Source organism: Pelodiscus sinensis, chromosome 18 (assembly GCF_052426305.1).
Source record: "Pelodiscus sinensis isolate ZL-2025 chromosome 18, ASM5242630v1, whole genome shotgun sequence".
Classification (NCBI taxonomy): domain Eukaryota; kingdom Metazoa; phylum Chordata; order Testudines; family Trionychidae; genus Pelodiscus; species Pelodiscus sinensis.
This window is the reverse complement of record NC_143069.1, coordinates 34,882,859-34,894,643: the sequence shown is the minus strand read 5'-3', so window position 1 is coordinate 34,894,643 and position 11,785 is coordinate 34,882,859. Positions and strand designations below refer to the sequence as shown.

General features: G+C 63.6%; 1 protein-coding gene across 1 annotated transcript in view; it reads left to right on the top strand.

The window, feature by feature from the left end:
• Positions 1–2,368: 2,368 nt before the first annotated feature.
• Positions 2,369–11,785, top strand: part of CACNA1F (calcium voltage-gated channel subunit alpha1 F) — a 72,380-nt gene continuing 62,963 nt past the window's right edge. Inside the window, exons 1-6 of the mRNA XM_089770456.1 lie at positions 2,369–2,517; positions 2,710–2,923; positions 3,086–3,191; positions 5,655–5,794; positions 6,892–7,034; positions 8,249–8,401. Coding sequence (XP_089626582.1) covers positions 2,490–2,517; positions 2,710–2,923; positions 3,086–3,191; positions 5,655–5,794; positions 6,892–7,034; positions 8,249–8,401 — 784 coding nt within the window. The 5' untranslated portion in view covers positions 2,369–2,489. The remainder of the gene's footprint in view (positions 2,518–2,709; positions 2,924–3,085; positions 3,192–5,654; positions 5,795–6,891; positions 7,035–8,248; positions 8,402–11,785) is intronic.

Below are 11,785 nucleotides of genomic sequence, written 5' to 3'. Positions count from 1 at the left end.
GTAGTCCGGTCATCCGTGCGGTGCATTATGGGTGCTGTAGTCCCAAGGGGGGGGCATGGCACGCACATGCTGGGAGCTGTAGTCCGGTCATCCGTGCGGTGCATTATGGGTGCTGTAGTCCCAGGGGGGGACATGGCACACACATGCTGGGAGCTGTAGTCCGGTCATCCGTGCGGTGCATTATGGGTGCTGTAGTCCCAAGGGGGGGGCATGGCACGCACATGCTGGGAGCTGTAGTCCGGTCATCCGTGCGGTGCATTATGGGTGCTGTAGTCCAAGGGGGGGGGCATGGCACACACATGCTGGGAGCTGTAGTCCGGTCATCCGTGCGGTGCATTATGGGAGCTGTAGTCCAAGGGGGGGCATGGCACACACATGCTGGGAGCTGTAGTCCGGTCATCCGTGCGGTGCATTATGGGAGCTGTAGTCCAAGGGGGGGCATGGCACGCACATGCTGGGAGCTGTAGTCCGGTCATCCGTGCGGTGCATTATGGGTGCTGTAGTCCCAAGGGGGGGGCATGGCACGCACATGCTGGGAGCTGTAGTCCGGTCATCCGTGCGGTGCATTATGGGTGCTGTAGTCCAAGGGGGGGGGGCATGGCACACACATGCTGGGAGCTGTAGTCCGGTCATCCGTGCGGTGCATTATGGGAGCTGTAGTCCAAGGGGGGGGCATGGCACACACATGCTGGGAGCTGTAGTCCGGTCATCCGTGCGGTGCATTATGGGAGCTGTAGTCCAAGGGGGGGCATGGCACGCACATGCTGGGAGCTGTAGTCCGGTCATCCGTGCGGTGCATTATGGGTGCTGTAGTCCCAGGGGGGGACATGGCACACACATCCTGGGAGCTGTAGTCCGGTCATCCGTGCGGTGCATTATGGGTGCTGTAGTCCCAAGGGGGGGGCATGGCACGCACATGCTGGGAGCTGTAGTCCGGTCATCCGTGCGGTGCATTATGGGTGCTGTAGTCCAAGGGGGGGCATGGCACACACATGCTGGGAGCTGTAGTCCGGTCATCCGTGCGGTGCATTATGGGAGCTGTAGTCCAAGGGGGGGCATGGCACACACATGCTGGGAGCTGTAGTCCGGTCATCCGTGCGGTGCATTATGGGTGCTGTAGTCCAAGGGGGGGGGCATGGCACGCACATGCTGGGAGCTGTAGTCCGGTCATCCGTGCGGTGCATTATGGGTGCTGTAGTCCCAAGGGGGGGCTGTAGTCCAAGGGGGGGGGGCATGGCACACACATGCTGGGAGCTGTAGTCCGGTCATCCGTGCGGTGCATTATGGGTGCTGTAGTCCAAGGGGGGGGGGGCATGGCACGCACATGCTGGGAGCTGTAGTCCGGTCATCCGTGCGGTGCATTATGGGTGCTGTAGTCCAAGGGGGGGGGCATGGCACGCACATGCTGGGAGCTGTAGTCCGGTCATCCGTGCGGTGCATTATGGGAGCTGTAGTCCAAGGGGGGGCATGGCGCATGCTGGGAGCTGTAGTCTGGCTTGGTGTGGTGCATGCTGGGAGCAGTAGAGCCAGGGGCTCCCCGAGGGGGCACACAGAGGGGGTGCCAGGAGGCAGAGGGGCTGAGCCACTGGGAAGTGGCCCCTGTTGCCTGGGTGACTGGGGTCCCTGGGGGTGTCCCTGCCCCCCCCCCCCCCAGAACAGACCTGTCAGCATTGAGGCCAGGAGTATCCAGTGCAGCCCAGCTTGGGGCGGGAGCCCAGAGCCAGGGCCCTGCCCCCTCCCTGCCCCCAAGCCAGGGCCCTGCCCCCCTCCTTGCCCCCCAAGCCAGGGCCCTGCCCCCTTTCTGCACCCCAAGCCAGGGCCCTGCCCCCCTCCTTGCCCCCCAAGCCAGGGCCCTGCCCCCTTTCTGCCCCCCAAGCCAGGGCCCTGCCCCCCTCCTTGCCCCCCAAGCCAGGGCCCTGCCCCCTTTCTGCCCCCCAAGCCAGGGCCCTGCCCCCTTTCTGCCCCCCAAGCTGGCCCAACTGGACCCTCTCCCTGTCCCCCAAGGCAGGGCCCTGCCCCCACCCTGTGCCAGCCAGTTCAGCCTGACCCCTCCCAGCCCCAGCCTTTGTCCTGCTCCCTGGGCAGAAGGTGCCACTGGGCCCCCTCCTGGGCTTGGTGCTGCCCCCATGAATTGAGAGGAGGTAGCATGTGTCCCCAGGCTTCCCATAGAGTTCTTTGGGGGGGGCTCCCAGAATGCCCTGGGGCAAGGGGCAGGCGGGGGCCTTTGTGCCCACCAGGGATGTCGCCATCCCCTCCCCCGCCGCACGCCTCGTTGGTGCCCAGGGCCTGGCCCCCGCCCCGCGCTGCGCTAATCCCCCTTAATCCGGGCCGAGCGGGGACGCGCCGCCCAGAGACAGGGACAGCGGGAGAGGAGAGGGCACCAGGGGCTGGGCCGTGGGGGGCCGGCAGGGAGTGGGGGCGCTGCCCGAGGACCCCCACCTCCGCCGTCAGAGGTCAGCTGGGCTCAGGCTGAGCAGCCCCCGCCCGAGATGTCGGAGTCGGAGGAGTACGGGAGGGGTGAGTGACCGGCGCCGGGGGGGGCACATACAGTGACTCCCCCTCCAGGGCCCTGCCCCCCGGCAACACTGATTGGAGGGTCGGGGTGATGGAAGGGGCAGGCCCCCAGGCCAAGCCCGGGGTCTCTGAAGGGGGGTGGTGTCCCGCCGGGGGAGGGGGCACACCCTGACCCCTCTCCTCTCTCTCCCGCAGTGGCTGGCGCCCCCGAGAGCCCAGGCTGGGGGGCAGAGGCTGGGGGGCCAGGGACAGAGGCCGACAGCCCCCCACCCGCCCCCCGCCGGCGCCTGGCCCCCACCAAGCACAAGGCACAGGGCAGCCCCACGGTGCCGCGCTCCCCCCGGGCCCTGTTCTGCCTCCGCCTGAGCCACCCCCTGCGCCGAGCTGCCATCAGCGTGGTCGAGTGGAAGCATCCTCCCGCCAGGGCTGGGGAGATGCAGGGCCATGGGGGCTGAGGGGTGGGGTGAAGGGGCGGGGCTAATGCGGGCCAAGGGGTGGGGCACTGGGGGCGGGGCTAATGCAGGCTGAGGGGTGGGGGGCACTCCCTCGGTTTGGCTCCTTAACCCCCAAGACCCTTCGACATCCTCATCCTCATGACCATCTTCGCCAACTGCGTGGCGCTCGGCGTCTACATCCCCTTCCCCGAGGACGACTCCAACACCGCCAACCACAACCTGGTGAGCGAGCGTCCGGCTCCGCCCCCGCCCCTCAGACCCCGCCCCTTCCCGCCCGGCTCCGCCCCCGACCCGAGACCCCTCCCCTTCCCACCCGGCTCCGCCCCTGAGACCCCTCTCCCCTTCCCGCCCGGCTCCGCCCCCGCCCCTCAGACTTCTCCCCTTCCCGCCTGGCTCCGCCCTCGACCCGAGACCCCTCCCCTTCCCACCCGGCTCCGCCCCCGCCCCTGAGACCCCCCTTCCCTTCCCGCCCGGCACCGCCCCCCCGCCCCTGACACCCCTCCCCTTCCCACCCGGCTCCGCCCCTGACCCGAGACCCCTCCCCTTCCCACCCGGCTCTGCCCCTGACCCGAGACCCCTCCCCTTCCCGCCCGGCTCCGCCCCCGCCCCTGAGACCCCCCTCCCCTTCCCGCCCGGCTCCACCCCCGCCCCTCAGACCCCTCCCCTTCCCGCCCGGCTCTGCCCCCGCCCCGAGACCCCTCCCCTCCCCGTCTGGCTCCGCCCCTGCCCCGAGACCCCTCCCCTTCCTGCCCGGCTCCGCCCCTGCCCCTCAGACTCCTCCCCTTCCTGCTGGCTCCGCCCCCGACCCAGACCCCTCCCCTTCCCGCCCGGCTCCGCCCCCCCCCCCCGCCCCTGAGACCCCCCCCTCCCCTTCCCGCCCGGCTCCGCCCCCGCCCCTCAGACCCCTCCCCTTCCTGCCCGGCTCCGCCCCTGCCCCTCAGACCCCCCTCCCCTTCCCGCCCGGCTCCGCCCCCGCCCCTGAGACCCCCCTCCCCTTCCCGCCCGGCTCCGCCCCCCCCCCCAGACCCCTCCCCTTCCTGCCCGGCTCCGCCCCTGCCCCTTAGACCCCCCCCCCCTTCCCCCCGCCCCGGCTCCGCCCCCGCCCCTGAGAACCCCCTCCCCTCCCCGTCCGGCTCCGCCCCTGCCCCGAGACCCCTCCCCTTCCTGCCCGGCTCCGCCCCTGCCCCTCAGACCCCTCCCGTTCCCGCCCCGCTCCGCCCCTGCCCCTCAGACCCCTCCCCTTCCCGCCCGGCTCCGCCCCTGCCCCGAGACCCCTCCCCTTCCCGCCCGGCTCCATCCCTGCCCCGAGACCCCTCCCCTTCCCGCCCGGCTCCGCCCCCACCCCTGAGACCCCTCCCCTTCCCGCCCCTTCAGACACCTCACCTCCCCGTCTGGCTCTGCCCCTACCCCTGAGACCCTCTCCCCTCCGTTTCTGGCTCCACCCCCACACCTGAGACCCCCTCCCCTCCCTGTCTGGCTCCGCCCCTGTCCTTCAGACCCCTCCCCACACCACCCTCCCCAGCTCCGCCCCCGCCCCTCAGAACCCTCCCCTCCCAGAGCTCCCAGCCCAGGTTTGCCCCCCCGCCGCTGAGACCCCCTCCCTTCCCAGAGCCCCCCTGCCTGGCTCCGCCCCCTCCCCTCAGACTCCTCCCCTCCCAGAGCCCCTTGCCAGACATGGAGCTGGCAGGGGTGGGTTTAGCCTCATTAAGAGCTCAGAGCTAAGGACTGGCCTTAACGAGCTGCGGGGGAGGGCAGAAGTCAGGGAGGCCTGGGAGGGACTTGGCGTCAGCTGGGGGTGGGGGAGCCTGGACTCCTGGGTTCTGTCTCTGTGTCCTGGCAGCTCTCAGCCATTGCTGGGGGGTTCCTGGCGGTCACGGGGCGTGGGGAGCCCCGCCCCCCTCCCCCTGGCAGCTCTCAGCCATTGCCGGGGGGTTCCTGGCGGTCACGGGGCGTGGGGAGCCCTGCCCCCCTCCTCCTGGCAGCTCTCAGCCATTGCTGGGGGGTTCCTGGCGGTCACGGGGCGTGGGGAGCCCCGCCCCCCTCCCCCTGGCAGCTCTCAGCCATTGCCGGGGGGTTCCTGGCGGTCACGGGGCGTGGGGAGCCCTGCCCCCCTCCTCCTGGCAGCTCTCAGCCATTGCCGGGGGGTTCCTGGCAGTTCCGGCAGCTAGGGGGACTCTCCAGCGGCAGGTAGAGGAGAAGTTCCGTCGGGTCCCAGGGATGCAGCGTAGCCCCGACTTGTCACAGGAGCCAGGAGCAGCCTGGGGGGGCGGAGCCAGGAGCAGCCTGGGAGGCGGAGCCAGGGCTCTGCCCGGTCCCCCCCAGGCCAGCGAGGCTCCTCCCCCAGCCGGCCCAAAACTAACTCCCGGCCCAGCCCCAGGCAGGCCCCAGGCCTCCCGCCCCCACGTTGTCCTGCTCCCTGGGCCCCCGGACTGAGACTGAACCTGCGTCCCCCGCGAGTCGCGCCCCCCCCACGCAGCGAGCGCGGCAGGGCCCGGGGAAACTGAGGCACGCGCAGAGTCCCTGCGGAACAGCCCAGGACAGCAGGGGTCACAGCGAACGAAGCGAACACAGGGCGCCCCAGAGTGGGCAACGCCCCCGCGACCTCGCCGGGCCCCCCCCGCGGGGATGGCACCCGGCCCTGGCTGCGGGCTGGGTTCAATCCCCTCCCCGGCCCCGCCCCGGCAGGAGCAGGTGGAATACGTCTTCCTCGTCATCTTCACCGTGGAGACCTTCCTGAAGATCGTGGCGTACGGCCTGGTGCTGCACCCCAGCGCCTACATCCGCAACGGCTGGAACCTGCTGGACTTCGTCATCGTGGTGGTGGGGTACGCCCCGGCCCCCCGGCCCCCCCGGTCCCCCCGCCCTGCCCGGCCCCCCCGGTCCCCCGGTCCCCCCGCCCTGCCTGGCCCCCCCCGGCCCTCTCCCCCCCCCCCCGGTCCCCTGGTCCCCCCGCCCTGCCTGGCCCCCCCGGCCCTCTCCCGGCCCCCCCCGGTCCCCCCGCCCTGCCTGGCCCCCCCCCGCCCCTCTCCCGGCCCCCCCGGTCCCCCGCCCTGCCTGGCCCCCCCCCCGGCCCCTCTCCCGGCCCCCCCGGTCCCCCGCTCTGCCTGGCCCCCTGGTCCCCCCAGCCCCTCTCCCGGCCCCCCCGGTCCCCCCGCCCTGCCCGGCCCCCCTGGCCCTCTCCCGGCCCCCCCCGGTCCCCGCACCCTGCCCGGCCCCCCCGGCCCTCCCCGGTCCCTCCGCCCTGCCCAGCCCCCCCCCCCCGGCCCCTTTCGGCCCTCCCTGGTCCCTCCGCCCTGCCCGGCCCCCCCGGCCCTCTTGCGGCCCCCCGGTCCCTCCGCCCTGCCCGGCCCCCCTGCTCTCTGCCGGGCCCTCTCCCGGCCCCCCCAGATCCCTCCCCTCTGCCCGGCCCCCCTGCTCTCTGCCGGGCCCTCTCCCAGCCCCCCCAGATCCCCCTCCGCACTGCCCGGCCCCCCCGGCCCTCTCCCAGCCCCCCCAGATCCCTCTGCCCTGCCCGGCCCCCTGCTCCCTGCCGGGCCCTCTCCCGGCCCCCCCAGATCCCTCCGCTCTGCCCGGCCCCCCCAGCCCTCTCCCGGCCCCTCTGGGTCCCTCCGCCCTGCCCAGCCCCTGCCAGGCCCCTCTGCTCCTGGCCCCCCAAGTCCCCCTGCTCCCTGCCGGGCTCCCTTCTCCCCACTGGGCACTCTCCTGTTCCCCCAGCACCCCCCCAGTTCCCCACTGGGTTCCCTCCAGTCCCCCAGGCTATGCCGGGCCCCTGCTGTGCTGCCCACCACCCCATTTTGGCCCCTGTTACTATTCAGCCCCCTCCGCCTCACTGGGGTCCCCGCTGAGCCCCCGACACCCCACAGGGCTTCCCGCCCTGGGGCTGAGAGGGACTTGCCCCCCTCACCTGCCCCCTCCCCCACAGGCTGTTCAGCGTGGCCCTGGAGCAGGCGTCGCACAAGCCCGGGGAGGCACACCACATGAGCGGCAAGCCGGGCGGCTTTGACGTCAAAGCCCTGAGGGCCTTCCGCGTCCTCCGGCCCCTGCGCCTCGTCTCCGGCGTCCCCAGTAAGGAGCGGGGCTGGCGGGGGGCCCTGGGCGAGCGCACTGCACCACGGCGCCTTGCAGGGCGTGCTGCGCAGGGGCACCAGTGCAGAGCCCCAGGGAGTGCAGTGCGGGTGGGCTGTGTGCCATGGCGCGGTGCATGTCGTCTGGGTGCACTGCTCCACTGCACTGCGCCCATAGCTGCACTGCAAGTAGCGTGAGGTCGCACTACACCATGGAGCAGTGCACTGCACACCTTGCAAGGTTCCCCCGCACTGTGACGCACTGCATGCTGTATGAAGTCGCGCTGCCCCATGGTGCCTCATACTGCATGTCACCTGAGCTCACACTGCACCATGGTGCCCTGCACTGCACACCACCTGAGGCCACGCTGTGTGATGGTGCACTGCACTACACTGCACGCCACCTGAAGTCACAGCACACCATGGTACACTGCACTGCGTGCTACCTGAGGCCACACTGCACCATTGTGCACTGCACTGCATGCCACCTGAGGCTGCGCTGCACCATGGTGCACTGCACTGCACACCACCTGAGGCCACGCTGTGTGATGGTGCACTGCACTACACTGCATGCCACCTGAAGTCACAGCACACCATGGTACACTGCACTGCGTGCTACCTGAGGCCACACTGCACCATTGTGCACTGCACTGCATGCCACCTGAGGCCGCGCTGCACAATGGTGCACTGCACTGCACGCCACCTGAGGCTGCTCTGCACCATTGTGCACTACACTGCATGCCGCCTGAGGCCGCACTGCACCATTGCGCGCTACACTGCATGCCGCCTGAGGCCGCACTGCACCATGGTGCACTGCACTGCACGCCGCCTGAGGCCGCGCTGCACCATTGTGCACTGCACTGCACGCCGCCTGAGGCCGCGCTGCACCATTGTGCACTGCACTGCACGCCGCCTGAGGCCGCACTGCACCATTGTGCACTACACTGCACGCCACCTGAGGCTGCGCTGCACCATGGTGCACTGCACTGCATGCCACCTGAGGCCGCACTGCACCATTGTGCACTACACTGCATGCCGCCTGAGGCCGCACTGCACCATGGTGCATCGCACTGCCTGCTGTGTGCGATTGCACTGCGTTGCAATTACAGTGTGTTGCAGTGTACTGCACTGTAGGCGCCACACTGTTCTTTGCACTGCACCCTCTCTTGCTGCACTGTGCCCCCTCACACTGCAAGCCTCTGCCCCTCCCCCCAGGCCTGCACATCGTGCTCAACTCCATCATGAAGGCCATGGTGCCGCTGCTGCACATTGCACTGCTCGTGCTCTTCGTCATCATCATCTACGCCATCATCGGCCTGGAGCTCTTCATCGGCCGCATGCACAAGACCTGCTTCTTCGTGGGCTCAGGTAGGGCCGCCGGCCGGGCGGTCTGGGGGGGAGGGGCAGGCTAGGAGGGGGGCTGGCCCCAGGAGTAGGCAGGGAGGAGGGATGGGGCTGGGGGCAGGCCGGGGGACTGGCTGAGGCGGTTTGGGGGGTGAGGTGCAGGCCAGGAGGGGGCTGGGGCCGGGGGCAGGCCGGGGGGGGCGGGGCGCAGGTGGGGGGCAGGCGGAGGTACCCATGCACCCCCCCACTGTCAGCCGATGGTCAGGGCAGTGAGTCCCTTATGACCGGCTGAAGTTCTTTTAAATTGTGCTTGGTTCTGTTACAGCAACTGAAGGAGTCAGGTTAAAGCTTAAACAGTTACTATGTTATTGTTACAGGGTAAACTTAGTTGTTAAATGCTACTACTGTGTTACAGATAACACAGACACTACAAAGGACAGGACAGAAATTACACTAATAAGTCACTTACAGGTACCATGAAACCCTTTGGTTCTCTGAGCTCTTATTAAATGCATGCAAAATAGACACATAGCAGGTATATATTCTCACCCCTGCGTTCCAGACTTGGCGTGACCAGCGTCTTTCTCTCAATCCCTCGGGAAGAAGTAGGGCGAGGTTGGGCGTCCCACAGACCTCGGGAGACAATCAATACCTGCCAGCAGGTATAGATGATTGGAGCTCAAATGGGGTGGGCGGCTGAACCTCTTTTATACCCCTTGGGTCATGTAGGCTTCTTCCTGATCTCAAGTGGCCAATTAGGAAAAATGGCTTTGAACACCAAGTTTCCCACGAAAGGTGCAAAGCATAATTTACACCTGGGAAAATGCAGACAATGGGCACCTCTGGTATGTGAGGGGCGAAGATTCCTCTCCTGGGACAGTGCAGGCGTGTCAATTATGGGGTTTTGTGTCTGGCTACATTCCACCCCCTTGACATGCCTCACTATGTCCCAGAACGCAAGATGGCGGTGATGCCAGCACCCTTTGCCCTCCTTGGAGGAAGCTAAAATCGCCCTATCAGCAGGGTCTGATCAGATAATTTGGCCCAATGCCATATACCAGATTTGTGCAGAGGAGGTAGCTGTGTACACAAAATGCCTAACAATACATAGAAACATGCAGCAAGCAATTACAACAAGTAAAATGGTTAGTATAGTATTTACAGTAGAGTGAAGGAAGGGAGTTAACGAAAGTCCTAGGTGTTGGGCTAGACAATCTAGCCATGAGGCTTTACATTTTTAGTTACAGCATGTCTTATCCCATACCGTTCGTTGCCACTTCCCTTGCCTCCCCCCTTGACCTCCCCCCAGAGTTATTTAGAGGACTGCGGTAGTCGCTGTCATCAAACCATACCGGTCCCCATCAGAAGATGTCACTTTGTTTCACCAGTCATTTGGGCTGAGAGGGACAAACTCGATTCCTAGTCCAGTAGAGGAGTCCAGTAAGGTGTTCTGGTACAGCAGTAGCAGTTGGGATGAGGAAGAAGACCATGGCGAGTTGGAGTACCACGTCTTATTTCAATAGTCTGTAACTAACAACAGTGGTTGCAAGCACTACAACAGCAAGCGGTGTATATATACAAAAAGTTCATGGTGGTGTCCCGGATCCACACCAGCATTGGGAGGGATCCATCCCACTGGAGCACTGTTCAGGGCTATTGCCTCAGTTTCCTGTAAGAAAACATAAGGTTTGCTGGTCTTGGATACAATCCAAGCCTCAGTGATGGTTATTGGTGTTAGCCCAGCATCTGCAGTTGTCCAGACTCCTTTTCCCTTCTAGGAGTGCAGTACATGGGTTTGTGTCCCCAAACTGGGGTGTTGGGACAAGGGCTATTGAGTCGTTTAGTCCCATGATCGTAGACAACCCTGTTGTCCATCGGGTTGGGTAAGCAAAACCAATTCTTGAAACAATTTTTACTTCAGTTAAAACATACTCCCACCCTTGCTTACTGGTGGGCAGTGGACCAATATACTCTACTTGCCAGGTTGCCCATAGTATTTTTCTATCTTTTAGCCTGGCAAATCATTGCCTTTCTGTTATATGTTTCCTGAGTTCAGCACATAGGGTGCAAGCTTGTACCAGAGCTCTGGCTTGTTTGTGGGTGATAGGCCACCCCCTGGCATGTGCCTGCCGCACCAGCTCATCGCTTTCTGTGTCCCCCAAGGTTTCATGTAGCCAAATGTACAGGCGTTCCCAATCCACCTGGGCAGCAAAAATTTGTACTGCTGCATCTGCTAGGTTATTTAGCTGTGCAGCTAGAGTATTATTCTTTTGGACACATGACTTATGCTTAAGGCATGTGGGGTTGCATGCTGGTATATCCATTTCCAATATTCCAATCTCCAAACAGGCTTTCCTATTTCCCAGTTATTTATCCACTGGGTGGCTTCAGCCCATATAGCACAGGAGTTAGTGTAAGTCTGCTGAGACAGCAGCAGCCTTCTCTGTCCACTTTCCTTTGAAATAACCAGGCAGCCTGTATTCACATATAATGTTGAATTTAAAAGCAAGCCAAAAGTGTTATCAACTCAGCCTTGAAAGAGACAGTTAAGTTTCAAAGCTTGAGTTTCTAAACTAATAATTTGGTTTCTAGAAAGTTAAATGTCCTTAAGAGTTGAATGCCCAACAGAAGCACTAACCAATTTGTGCCTTGTCAGTTTGCAATTTTAAGCAAGAGGACATTATCCAAAACAAAATAAAACTAGTCAATTTGAAATCCACAAAATAGTTACAATATATAGAGCTCATTCTTTATGCAGTTAACCAATTAAGTTTCAGTAGAATCCCTAATTTTCCTTTGCAGATTTAACAAAGGTGTCCATAGACAAAATGTTTACATTTGATTGTTTCTTTGCATAGATGGTTTGCACAGTGCTTAAGGAAGAGGCTGCAAAGAAACAAGGTGTCATTTTTAAAACAAGTTTTCCCTTCACATATTCCATCCTAATTCCTGCTAAATGACTTTTTACAATGACACATGTTTGTCTACTATTAATTTGGTAAGGAGGGTGAGCTTGTTTACTAAGCCTCATACCTCCTGGTTCTTTTCTTAAACATATTCCTGAGGGAAGAAAAACAAAAAAAATAAATAAATCTGAGAGTTGCTTTAACTCTCAGCACCCATCCTTAAGGGAATCTAGCTCTGTCTGGGTACTGAGGGACATGCATTTCTACCTCTCCACTTTTGCAGCAGAGGCTTTTACATTTTTCCAGTTTCATGTTTGCATTCTTATTCAGTCAGTTTTGAAGAACACCTCATTACAGGTTTTCCATAGAAGACAAAAGCTGCAGCTGTTTCCCTCTCCTTTGAAGTTGAGGGTTTACATATCCACAAAGTTAGTCAATTTGTCTTCTAGGTCTGAAATTGTATGGACAGCAATTAACACTTGATCAGACCAAGGGCTATGCC